Raw genomic sequence first — 14,096 nt, forward strand, 5'->3', positions numbered from 1 at the left:
CAGCAGAATGTGTTTGCACGCTAATTGCAACTGTGCCTGCCATATTTAAGATGTCCGCAGCTCTATTTATACAGTATATGAGCTCATTTATCATGGCTCAATATTGATATTTTGTGAGCATGTAACATTTTCAGTCTGCTTTTACCAGAACACTACAGAAGTCTCTTATTGAGGCCATTTCAATGACAATATGATGAGCCAATTTCAACATCACTTGCTATTTTTGATAGTATGTTTTACCGTAATCTTCAGAAACGACCATGCTTGTTACATATAGCAAATTCACTATTCAGTCTCATTTTTCTATTCAGTGATTACTTGGTTTGGTATTATTTTTTTTAGGTGTTCCATTGCTTTATAGAGACTACTTCTTGTCCAGACTCTACTGGAAATTCAAGAAATCACATGTGATGGCTCACAGGTGGTCTAAGCACAATGATGACTAAAATGTGAGCAGAATGTAACATAAGAAAGGTCACTTCTTTTAATTACCACTCACATTTTATGGCCCTCATTTTTAATTTCACAGTCATATTTAGGAACTCCTAGGAGCTTCTGCACCCTGAGCTCCTATTAATTTCTGACCCCAGCATGTACATTGTCACCTACGCGCCAGGTGCCAGCGACACAACATAAATGAACCCCTTTCCCCTGTTCAACCCGTCCACCCTCCGTCCATATAACTGGCTGTGCAACATCAGTGTGTGACCTCTTACAACCTTCCCGTGGTATATTAACACTGGTTCATAAAACAACCCTGCACTCTGAGCAAAGACCACAGTTGAGGCAGCGTATGAAAAAACCCTTCCTGTGGCGCCAAGAGCCCCTACCAGCGGTTCAATCTCAGCTCTAATGAGGGAATCCTGCAGGGTGTTGGGGGCTGAAACAGGGCCTCATTAACCCTGGGATGAGGCCATTAAGGCCAGAAAAATCTACCTGGTGCCACGGCAGGAGTATAATAAGATGGGGTTAAGAAGAGACAATAGCATTAATTAAATCAGAGGAATCTGGGGGGGGTTTTTTGCCGCAAGAAAATATATTCACATAGTCAAAAGACTGAGAACAGCACTTTGACGTTATGGAAAAATAATGAATTTGTTTAAGGACATGAAAATGTAAGATGAGTTCGGATTATACACTCGTATGACTTTTTATGATTTCCAATATTCAGTTCAGACTAAATGTAAGTGAATTACAAATGAATAAACGATGACAAGATAAAAGATACGTTGCTCTATAAGAATACTGTCGCCGTAGAAGACACTTCCTAGATATATTGTGTCTTTTTCATGAATGGTTATTACATTTGACCATCACTCATTCACACAGTCACCAAGCAATGCTGAAATGCAAATTGATTCATCAGGGTCAAAAGTCCCATTTCTTGCATTTTGACACACAGAGAAAGCCAGATAAGAGATTGAACCACCAACCTTTGGGCTGGTAGATGACCCCCTCTCGCAACTGAGAGATGGAAATCCCCCCCCCCCATATTAACCCTCTCTCCATGGTGCACAACAAAATCAATACAATGCAGCAATGTATCCTTGAAGAAGGACTAGTAAAAAAAATTAAGAAATGCTGATGTTCCCTATTCTTTGCCAATTTATTCAAAGTGTATAAAGAACTGGCTGTAAGAGTCTTTTCTGATAAGGTTTTACACAGTCTAATGAGCTGCCTCACAAAACCAGCCCCTTTCATAGTAGTCCTTGATTGGCATCATATTAGTCCATAGATTGAGTCTTTCATAGTTTAGAGAGGCGAGGAAATTGAAATGACACTGTTACATTGGAAATAGAACAAGTCCAAGGTCTAAGTAAGTTGCCCTAGCTTCGGATTTCTATTTGTTCAAGGCTTGACAAAAAATTATTTCACATTAAACTGCACAGATTTTACATCTGAGGTTTCTCAACGTCTCAAAGAAAATATATTTTTATATATTGTATATTTTTTCACTCATTTAAAATATATCAGGAGAGAGGTAGAAGCCATCAGAAACTGCAAAAAACAAAACACTTGGTAAAGTTGAGAGCTATCACTACTTGAAAACCCTACATTTCAATCAGAGTTTCATTGTAAGCTGGCAACGAACCCGAGTAAGGAGTGACAGAAGGATCCTGTCTCTATTTAAACTTTTGACATTTATGCCCTGCTTTTCTCTTCACCACTCAAATGTGTAGTGACAGTATGCCGAGATCTGAGGACCCCTGTAAGACATTGAGAAGAAAGAGGTTTCACAAATCTTTCCTGTCTCAGATCCATCCAGCTATGTTCTTTCTCTCTTAATCCACATGGTGTCAATGTGAAGAGCGAAGAAATCCAGACAGCACACAAGTACAAAGGTGGGACCCTGAGCTTCTCCCAGACCAGGGGGAACAAGAAAAATCTTTACTATAAGCAAAGCACTGTGAACATATTTTATGTTATTGTTAATTAGCTAACTGCACTGTGTAGTTCCACACTGTTTTGTTTTGTTTTTATGTGAATTACTTTTACAGGTCAACAAGTACTTTTTTTCTGATAAGGGAACACAATGTTCAAATGCTGTGATAAACTTGTAGGACTTTGTGTAATTTTCAAAACACACAGGTGGTCAAGCGAGGACAGAGCAGGAGTTGTTAAAGACAAAACAATTTTTGATTTTTCTAATCCAGCTTTCCAGACATAAAGGAACCCTCAGCCTTTCCACTGACATTTTAAAAAGCTTTTCAGATCATTAGCAGTGACAAACTTTCAGCGGCGTATGACCTTCATAACTCCCACATGTTGGCGTCACAATTATCCCTTCACCTAACATTGAGAAGATCCTGGTTCGATTCTGGGTCAGCGTGTTGAGTGTAGTGTCTGGATGTGTTTTCTCTATGTTACTGCATCTTTCTCCTACAGTCCAAGTACATGCTTGGTTAAGTTGCTCATGTGCGTGTCTGCGTGCATGCCTGCACTCTCGTTTCCTACAACTCTAACTTAGGCACTGTATTCACAATGTTTCAAGTGAAAAGGCATAATTTTTGTTTCAGAAAAAAATTATACTTCATTTACACAGCAACATTTTGAAAACTATATCGTTATGTAGCACATACTGTACATGTGCAGAGAACAATAATTAACAATAGCACAAACAATCATATGGACAAGTTGGATTGCCATTACAGTGACTCTCGACTATCAACTACCAAGTCACAAGAAAATATGGACAGGGAGTCATGACGCTCTGGAGGCTGCTGTCATCTACTATTGATCTATTGAACTACTTACTGCAGCTGTGGTGCAATAGCGCAGTAGCAGTGTTGTAGAGTAGTTGCATTTGGGAGTATTTTCAAGAAGTTCCACTTTGGGAGCCATTTTCAAAGAGTTGGATTTTCATTGGTTCTGAGCACTACTGTCATGTAAACAGCCACCTGAAACGCACAATAGTTCTCAGTTTTCTTGCGTACTAAATATGGATGAATATCATTTCTTTGACCATGTCAAACTCCGCTCATTTACGAAACCGTCAGAATTTTATCATGTTCGTTTATATCCATATTTGAGTGTACTTACATACCTAGCCATTACAGGGTCCAACTATATTTCAACAAAACTGACCACCTTGTCATCTCTAAGTTTCCCTTCCCTTTTGATCAGCTGCCTACACAGCTGCACACCATCCACAATCATCACAATTAAGCTCAGAGCATACACAGAGACCAGTACTTAGCTCGTCTTGGCCTGATCATTCCCTGTTTCACAAAAATAAAAATAAAAAAACAACAACATGCATTTATTGTAAATTGTGCAAAAATTGGCAGCAAAGTATTCCAGTATTTAGTGGGTGACTGTGGTCTCAAGATAGAGAAAATATTCTATTGTGTCCCCTTATAATAACTATGGTAATGAATGTAGCACGAAAGCCCCAACAATCCAGCTCTATTCAAATGCCTATGGAGCCCACTGTGACAGACGCATGTCATTTGTAGCACTATATTATCTACTGATTCCTATTATTTCCACACATGGCTTTCATTTTTTTTTATCTCAAAGCCAGCAGCTGCTACAGGAACGTGGCATGAAGACATCAAATGTGGCTTACTTGTAAAACCTCATTTAGTGCAATTCTGTGCCCCACACCTCCACCTGAAGAGTCATACCATTTGCCCCCCTCTGTGTTTGCGGTCACGTTGGTATTTTAAAAGTCAAACTCGTAGCGTTACATTCTATTGATTGTAGGCTTGACTTGAATTCAATCATCACTGACCATGCAGATGCAGTCGGGGATTCTCTGGCCCTATTTCTTGTGATAGATTGAGGATCTAATCTAATAAACATCTGGGTCAAAAGGCATCCTCTCACTAATCTCCATCTTCCGGTTGCATCCCCATGACCAATGACTTCCTCAAAGAGCCATTGGAAATCCACTTGGCATCCCAAGTGTTGCGTGAACGAAAGGCCATGCTAACATTAGTCTCTGAGTAATCATCATGTCGGCCCTCGCATTGAAATTACCACCCAAATATCCGTGCTCCAGTGAGTCTGACTTGGCCTCTGACCAGCGGTCGAAGAAAGGAAGAGAAAGGAGGAGGTAGAGAAATGAAGAAGTTTGTGGATGAGAGACAGAGAGACGTACGGACATCGGCAGATGGCAGGACTTTCTGATGTCGTTTAGGTTAACGTGTGCTGGTTTGTACTCACCCTGGTTCAGAAAGGACAGGGTGCAGAATAACCTGTGGTGCTCTGCTCGGAGGAGTCTCTGGAGCAACATCTGGAGAAAATAGATTCACAAATATATTAAAGCCAAACTAAGTTCAGTATATACAGTATAATCTAAACTGTACACAACAATGCAGATATTTAGAGTTGGAAATAAAATGCATCAAAAAGCCTGCTTCTTTTTTTCTTCATTTTAAACATTGCAAGAAACGAAAGAAAGAAAAGCTAAGTATATTCCAGATCTTCTTCATCAACAGATTTTCTTTGCTGTTGACTCTTGTCTTGTGTTGCTTGGTGGATTTGATCACTGAAGTCCAAAGAAACAAGACTTAATGGAAATCCTATGATGTATTAATCGAACAGAAATACTTCTTGTTTTCATGGCAGTCACCAGCCTGGTCACATATTGCTGTGGGATGGCATCAATTCTTTAACTAACAACTTTGTCACAAGCTTCATCTCAGTGTCTCTTTACATTGAAATTACCTCCAATAATGGCATACCTCTTCATTACAAAGAGTTAGATGTGACTCAAGACCATTGTACAGTCTCCACCAAAAGAGTGCAGCATTCAGACAGACTGCGACCCACAGGTCCAAGTGCCACATGCACAATTTTGATTCATATCATTTTCCCACATGGTTGGGTTCCGGTGCACATGTTGCTGACACCATCATGGCAGGCCACTTGACAGTTATATGATGCAGGAGACTGTGGCGTGCAGTAAGATGACCAGAAAGCCATCAAAGTTATTATTGTCCTGCAAACCTGAACTGCAGTGGATTTCTACAGACTGACAAGAGTTGATGGAGGAGAAAAAAACCAAAACAAAAATCATTGTTGCAGCTCATGTTGGAGCATACGCATACGCACGCACGCGCACGCACGCACGCACGCACGCACGCACGCACGCACACACGCACACACACACACACACACACGCAAAGCTTTTCACTTTGGAGGAGAATGAGAAAGAATTCTCTCAGCTTTTCTTTGCAGCCACTAATCTCCAACATGTAAGTTAAGAGTGGGTCAGCTGCTGGGTTGTATCTACCTCTGAAAGATATCAGCTTGCAGCTCATGTTGGCGCGTACTGACGATTTGTGACATAATGTACGAGTCACCATTAAATAAACGAAGAAAAAAAAAAAACATCCCCTGTGCGGCATGGTACATTAGAAGCCTGGCGCCATCACCTCACAGCAAGACGTGCTGGTTTTGTTTTTTTGGCCTGGTGAACGTTTTAATGGAGTACGTCAAAAAGCGTCTACAAGTCAGGAGGACTCCAAATTGTTCAGTGTTCAGAGTGAATCCAAGCCCAGTGGATCTTTGCCTGTGATCCATGTGACATTATTTGCTGGGCATCCCCATCTTTCACTGAAGCTTTGCTCGGACATGCTCATACAACGCCATAATTGACACTTCTGTAAATACAAATATATATATATGAAATTACACGGTAATTGCCCCTGAGAGGCTTATGTTAATGTCTGTTGTTGTTTTCTTTGCTTTTCTGAATTGGAGCCAGCAGTAAATTTAATATGACATGACTGTGGCATTAGTTCCAGCAACAGCGTAGTGCTGTTGGATTGATGGGGACTAACAGTAAGTGTTTGGGTTTGTCCATGTTGTTATGCAGCTCATAAAGGCAGCAGCTGTAATTTAGCTAACAACACACAACAGTATGTGACTTCAATAATCAGAGCCTGCTGCTGTGCACTATATTCAAATGTTCCCAAATAAATAAATAAATAAATAAAGTGTCTCCCCCAGATCTCACTTCCCTCCCCTCTTCAATCTCCTCCTCACACCACTCCAGGTTGTCTTGTCTGTAATAACCTGCCAAATGAGCAAAGACTGCATGGTGCTGCTGTGGACAAAAGCATAGAGACGCAGCATGGAGAAATCATTAGGCGGCTGAAATGAGACGAGCATGAGTGGGCGGAGAGGCCGAGAGTCGTAAAAGAGGCCAAGGTGAGGTGATGGAAATCAAAGTGGACATCAAAAGGCGTCATCCTTGATTGTTCTCACCTGGTCGCAGTGCATTATTGGTAGGAGAAATGATCAATTAGAAGCTACTTACCGGGGAAGATGAACTGTTGTTTGTATTTGAAATAACTGGAGGCTGTGGAAAGAAATGGAACAAGAGCTGGAGTTTGATCTGACGTTGTGAGAACTCGCCAATCTTTCAAGACTTCTAAATGATTTAAAGTAGCTCACAGACTTTATTATGAACACATATTATGAGCACAGTATTTCTTCACAGCTTCTTCACCTGTTACTTAAGGGTCAAATTCCCCAGTCTTGCTTGAAGGATTGTACACTTGTATCACTAAACTAGCATATTAAGTTAATTCCCACTCAAAATCCCAAAAATTTTAGCAATTTTTATAAATATTGTATTGCTAAAACTACATTAATACAGTTTTTTGGAGCTGGAAAAAAACAACAACAATGTACTACTTTGTCATGGCACCATTTTCAACCATGTTTCTGATTTGAAAAAAGCAAAAGAAATCGTCCAAATCGGATTTACTTGGGTCTCTCTCTCGACAAGGTTTTAGATCAAACACCAAATATGGACGTTGCCACAATTAAAAATAATTCGAAGAAGCTATACTATTGCAAAATGTTTATGAGATCAGGTACATGTTGCTCTAATTATCATTATCACATGCAGAAATTAGCATTCAGATTAAAGAACTACAGTTGTTTTGCACAACCAGCCACATTAGCACTGCTTCTCATTCAGACTCTCATTTGCTCTTAAAAAGAAACCGGCTTAGAATTAGTGTTGTATTTTTCTTACTTTATAGGAAAATAAAGTTTGGGCCAACAGCTCTCATCTTCTAAGAGTCTTTGGAAGCAACATGCATACTATTATTAGCTGATATGTACATTTTGTTGTAAATGTCATGCTTAGTGTTACTTTTGGTGTATGCACTCGAAGGGAGGAAAAAAATAATCAGCATTTTAATTTGATGTTTCCAATACTTGACAAACATGATTGCAACAGGAATTAATAATTGTCTTTAAACTGATATTTGCAGATTTGAATTCTAATAAACCTCCCCCGCACCTGTCAGATTGAACTGTTTCTGTTGCCGTGCCGACTGTGGAGAGGGGTGTAGTGGTGAGGGGGGCGTGGCACTGCTGGGCAAAGGGGGGGCGGGGGAGGACGGGGTGGAAGAAGTGGTGGATGAGGGGTTGCTGCTGGAATCCGGTTGGTAAGGGACCGGGATATGATCCTGGAAGAACGAAGAAAAAAAAAACAACAACAAAAAACCCCCCCAAGAAAAGTCAACAGACGCTTTACTTCAATCCTGGTGATTCACACGCAGCATTCATAGTCTGCTAATCACCAAATGCTTCCACTCTGTTTTATTGTTGGCCTCTTTCTGAATCTGACGTAAAGTTTCTGAGATTGATTTCCACCTTCAGGGCAGAACTCGGTTTTCATTAATTTTGGTAGAATATGAAAATCAACATGCAGAGACATAAAACTTCCCCGACAGAGGCAATCCATCACAATGAGCTATGCAAGTAAACTTTACTTCTATGGTGAAGTTGTTCTTTCATTGTGCAGGCTTGCAAACACCGAACTTTCTAGAAACTGCTGGGACATGTATTCCTCCATTCCACGATAGTTCAACAATTAAGTAAAAAAAATTAATCAGGAAATCTACTTGTGTACTCTCAATGAAGCCGCTTCACTTCAACCCAGCCAACCGTAGTAAAGCAGCATTCTTGTTGCATTGACAAAAGTAAAGCAGCTTGTTTTTGAGAACACACAAAAGTTCCAGTTCCAGTGCACTCATCACTCCTTCTCGTCACATTTTGGACCGATTTTATAACTACATTATCTCACTGGAATCATTTCTGATTGACATGAAAAGGCTCCATCCAATTTCAATTCAAATAATAGCAACATTGAATAATGTCACAATGCAGTCCAATCAACCTAAGTCTGATTGTGTACAACGTTTCTTCTCGTCGTAACTCAAAAATAATCTTTGAATCTTTTTGACTTTGCTAAAAAGTGCTTTATTAATTAAATGGTCTGAGAATTTAATTGAACACAGAAAGACTAATGAAAATACGACAGAGAAATAACATTTGTTCTGGTCAGCCAATTGTGAAATTTCACATGTCAGAACATCCTCAAGCGAACCACTGGGGAGACATTTCAAAGTGAGAAGCAATAACAGCATAAAGGGCAAAAAGTAAAGACAGGACACTTTTCATTTTGATGGATTATTTCCCTTCAATAAGTTTCAAGTTGACAAGCTGATATTCTTACAGGAATGAAGTGAAATCAATGGGTGTCTGCAAGGTAAGAAATCAATTTTAAGATGTTGCTCATACGTTTGACCTACCAAACATACCAATTATATGCAAATAAGATCAAAAGCCAGACAACCTATGTTATGCTTTGCTGTTTGGAGTTTGGAGTCTTCACCACCAATAATAAATTCATAAAAATTTCTGCTAAGTTACAGTGATGAATGAGGGTTGTGTGGCGACCTTCAGGTCATGGACAATGTGACTACAGAAAGGCCACCAGGTCTGGATTTGAATCGGGGATTTTCTCGCTATGAGGTAGAAAGGTAACCCATATACGATCATGCATGTTTAAGGTGTAACTTTCATGCATCAATGCCAGAATGTCAGAGTTTCAATTCCATTCTTGGGGGATTTCTTGTTTGGAGGTAGCATGTTTTCCTGGTGGGTGCATTGTTTTTTTTTCCCCCAGATACTCATCAAAGAGTCTACTCCATCTTGCAGTACCAATTTGTACCACAAGGTGGTACAAATCTTATCTTAAACCAAATACGAGCTAAGGTGATGAAAACTAAAAAGCGAAGCTAAAATATTTTGATTACCCTCTAATGAATTGGTTTCAATTTCAGAGCCTGGAAATTAGATAGAGTGAATGGTCTGATTATGAAAACTACCCTAAAAATACATGAAACACGTTTTGTGTCTTGACTGTGGAAAGAAACCAAAGACCCACACAAAACAGTACATAGGAAGAATATGAAATCCCCACACAAATAGCCTGGAATAGAATGGGAGATCACTGATGGATAAGATATTTAAGAATGTTCTTATTGTGTTCATTGCCCAAAATCAATCCACAAGTCTTTGAATTCATAGCATCAAACTAAACTGAATATAAAATCACAATATTTAAACAACCTAACAAACAATTTGATTCATTTCTTAAAAATTTAAACTGCATGTGCCTACATCAGGCCTACAAATGTCTGAACGATATATTTTATCTGGTTGTTCCAGATGATACGATTTTCCTTACAGAACTGTGTACAACTGATCAGTCTTCCTTAACACACCCCGTTTGTTCCACAAGATTTGTTTTCATAGTGTTACACCACTGCCTGTATCCTGTAATCCTGTAACAAACTTTTTCTCCTCCTGGATCTGAGCAGAAGCTGTTGGATGTGCTGGCTGCAGACTATTCAATGTATGAAAACAAATCCATCTGTGTAAACAGCAATACTAAGGGAAGATATTTTCGTACGGTTCCCTGATCCCCCGGGAACACATGCCATGACTCATAACCGGCTCCCAAAAATGAAGGAACGCGCGATATGTAGGCTGGGTTAATGTGCAGATTGTGAAACAATCTTTTGTGTGTGTGTGTGTGTGTGTGTGTGTGTGTGTGTGTGTGTGTGTGTGTGTGTGTGTGTGTGTGTGTGTGTGTGTGTGTGTGTGTGTGTGTGTGTGTGTGTGTGTGTGTGTGTGTGCGTGTGTGTGTGTGTGCGTGCGTGTGTGCGTGCTTGTGTGCGTACCTTGTTGATCTTGTTGGTTTTGGGCAGCGTCTGACTGATGTGCAGGTCTGTGTACCTGAGCGGGTTGTTGATGTCACATGGCACTGATTCAGTCCGTACCAGACGAGCTACTACAGAAATAAAGCAGAAAGGAGAAAAAGCAATGAGCGAAGCCAACAGTTAGGCTTGTAGCTTTAGAAATACTGAATGAAGCTCTTTATTAGAGCCTATTTTCAAATCTGAAAAAATGAACAAACTGCCCTTTCTGAAGCACCTCTGATTCATTACCACACCAAGACACTTAAAAGTTTCCTTAACTGAACTGAAATGACAGTGTCATTAAGAAACTGTCATTTCTCTTACTGAAGCAGACTAAGAGAAGTCTAATTAGTGCACTTTACCTTGAGTCGTTCCTTGGTGATCTTATTTGGAGGGAAAGAAGGAGGGGACACACACACACACACACACACACACACACACACACACACACACACACACACACACACACACACACACACACACACACACACACACACACACACACACACACAAAAGAATCTTATTTCACATGGCAGATAATGGCTTTTTTCAGCACTGTCGGTGTCAGTATAAACAGTGTGTGACAAAATCACATTTGTCAAACAGAAGTGGCTTAATTAATGAGCAGATAACCTTCTATGTGCTTAAAATGAGCAGATGGGAGACGAGGGAAAAAGTACTGTCTCTTCAAAAACTCTAAGGACTCCTCAATTAAACAATACAATCACATTTTGAGAGGGAAAAAGTGGAACATTGTATAGAACAAATAAAACTAAAAAGAAACATTATACATTTCAATGAATCCCCACATTCAACTGAAAAATGTATAACACTGAAATCATTGAAACTAAGAAATTATATTCTATTTGAGAAGTCGGGAGGTCATTTGGCCTTACTTTGATGGACGAAGGACAATTTTAAACATCTCCTGTTGTCGCATCAATACATCTTTTACAGGTTAGATATGGAGTCATCATAGTTTCAGATACTTCTACCTAATCTGACTCCAACCAGAAACACTGATCTATTTTAACATCAGTGCTTACTCTTAAACAATCCTTTTGAAATATAAGCATTTTAGATAACTTCCAGTTTGAAGTGCTCCTAAGCTTCAATAATTGCATATCACATATTTTGAAATTCACTGTTGTTTTTCTTTTTAATCTTTACTGTCAGTTAAACTGAAATCAAATGCACACAAGACTCCAGATCCCATTCCAAGTATGAACGTGCTTCTTTTATGGCTAAACCTGCTCAAACATAAACTAGCACTGCAATTACAGAATCAAGCCATGTTTCTCTGTGATTGGCTGGACACGTCTTCCATTACCTAACCACTTTCTCTAAACGACACAACATACTTAATACATATCAAGGTGCATTCAGACAGAACAGGAAGCAGATTTTAGACACGACATGGTTGCATATGGAGTTGAGGGAAAGACACACATTAGCACAATTAGGAGTGCCCGAGGAGACGCAAACTAGGATAAAGGCGCACCCATGCACGCTGAAAATGTTCCAACTGTCATGAAAAATGTCCACTTAATCCTGAGGCTTTTACAGTAAGAGTTGCCTTTACGGAGTCGCAGAAATGAGGAAGAAGTCCAGCGGCTGGATGATAAATGGTAAACTTTGCAATCAGTTTAATTCGGCACACTGATTTTTAGTGGGGAACCACCACATACAGTCAAGAGTCCAGCAGTTACTTTACTATTTTGCCAAATGGATTCCAAGAAAGATCCACATTGAACACAAAATTGTCATCAGAATCAATTGACATTAAATTACAGGCTACTAGAAATTAGGGGAGAATAAGTTACATGATTCACAATCCAGTCTTCACATTATTTAGCCAATTTGTCTGAGTAACTTCAGCATATTGGTCAGGTTTCTTCACATTCATGAGCATCACTATCATCTGCCACAATCCCACTGCTACATTTGTATTTTTTTTTTTAGGGTAGATCTACAGTATAAAGGTGAACTATAAACCGTAACACCACCTATTTCACACAATGATACCATTTATTTTTCTCCCCCCAAAAAAAGGAGATAAGTGATAAAAAAAAAAAAAAAGAGAGACAAGATGGCTGGATTTCAGTAGAAATTATTCTAAAGAAACATCGGGGTGAATGCTGTTGAAAATGTCCGTGCAGCTGACGAGATTGGAAATGGACAAAATTACCTTTGAAGGATTCTCGTCCGCCTCTCTGTATGATCAGTAAATGGCAAGGTGGGGCTTCTTTGGTGCATTTGTTGTGGCACTTCAGCCTGAAAGCATACAGACACTCTATTAATGGTTTGCATTGCTGCTGCTTCTGTATTAACATGGAAATGTAACCTATGCAAAGTGGCAGCGTTAATGAGTAGGAAAACAGGTAGGGGGGCACACATTGTAATTTATTCAAGTGAGATCAAAACACAAAGAGGTGGAATTTGGTGTCATAATGGATAAATAATAAAAAAAACCCAATAAGAATATCACAATGATGAAAGATTGAAAATATGAATCACATATGAAAAACTACTATAACAGTAATGAACGATTGAGAACCACACTTACTTGCAGTTTTTACATTTGAGTCCAAACAACATTCCCTTTCCACATACTATGCATGTCTGGGACATCCAATATTTTGTGGAAAACCTGTAAAAGAAAAGAGCAGGATTTTTTTCAACCTCCAAAAGTAGGGCATCACTTTCATCTTGTTGCAAATTCATGACATGCAGGAGCTGCAGCTTACCATGAGGAGAACACAGGTTCTGCCCTTTTTGCTTTTCATAATGTTGCTTCTTTCTTACAGATGGCTTTCGCCAAAGACACGACACTCTCTGCCTCACTTTTCTGCGAGGACAAGATCTGCTACTTCTCCAAACGTGCATGCCTTCCTAATCTGCCTCACCTGCTGACTTAATTTGGGGCTCATTTTGTTTTCATTTCTCAGCGACCCCCAGTCCGTCTCACGGAGTTGCTCCATGGTCACGGCCGAGGTCACAGGAATTTTCGTCAATACAACAATCAAGTGAACGACGGGTGCGTCGAGGCTCGCGCCGCTTATGGGGAGTCAAACTCTGTCATTTCTCAAACAAACAAATCCAAAAAACACTCAGCAGTATAACAACCAATTTCTCACCGAGCAGGTTCGCACACATACGGTTGTGTTTATTGAAGCCATGCCTGAGTGCCAGCAGCGCGGCTGTGTGGCTAATGGCAGGTGACTAATGTAGTTTGACAGAATCCAAATCTTTCTATTAGGCTCCTCCTTTGCGTAAACTCGCAAGCACAGCTCACTTCAAACATCTCTACATCACAAATTCTGAGGTGGACTTTCAATTATGAGTGATCATGTGACATTAAGGTTGAATTCTGCCAAAAAAACACTGTTACATTGTGAGCCAGCTTCAAAAACTCATTTATATTCACTGGCCAAAAATGCCAAAGAGGAGCACATGTTTGAAATAGGCAGGCTGGAATTAAAGGAGTCACAGAAACATTTTAATGGTTTTCAAAGAGTAATATGCATCCTCATACCTGGAGGGAAGAAAGTCTGTCATCTCTCGCCGAGGCTTGTTTTA

At 39.8% G+C, this 14,096-nt stretch overlaps 1 protein-coding gene across 2 annotated transcripts in view; it reads right to left on the reverse strand.

Annotated features, from left to right (window-relative positions):
• Positions 1–14,096, reverse strand: part of ksr2 (kinase suppressor of ras 2) — a gene marked incomplete at both ends in the record, with an annotated part of 115,770 nt that overhangs the window by 15,687 nt on the left and 85,987 nt on the right. Inside the window, 6 exons of one of the 2 annotated variants that reach the window (XM_080500086.1) lie at positions 4,669–4,738; positions 6,770–6,811; positions 7,766–7,934; positions 10,500–10,609; positions 12,706–12,791; positions 13,084–13,167. In XM_080500086.1, the coding sequence (XP_080356212.1) occupies positions 4,669–4,738; positions 6,770–6,811; positions 7,766–7,934; positions 10,500–10,609; positions 12,706–12,791; positions 13,084–13,167 (561 nt within the window). Of the gene's footprint in view, positions 1–4,668; positions 4,739–6,769; positions 6,812–7,765; positions 7,935–10,499; positions 10,610–12,681; positions 12,792–13,083; positions 13,168–14,096 lie in introns of both variants that reach the window. The other variant, XM_080500085.1, reaches the window with a different exon arrangement.

The sequence above is a fragment of the Blennius ocellaris genome, assembly GCF_963422515.1.
Source record: "Blennius ocellaris genome assembly, chromosome: 7".
Taxonomy (NCBI): domain Eukaryota; kingdom Metazoa; phylum Chordata; class Actinopteri; order Blenniiformes; family Blenniidae; genus Blennius; species Blennius ocellaris.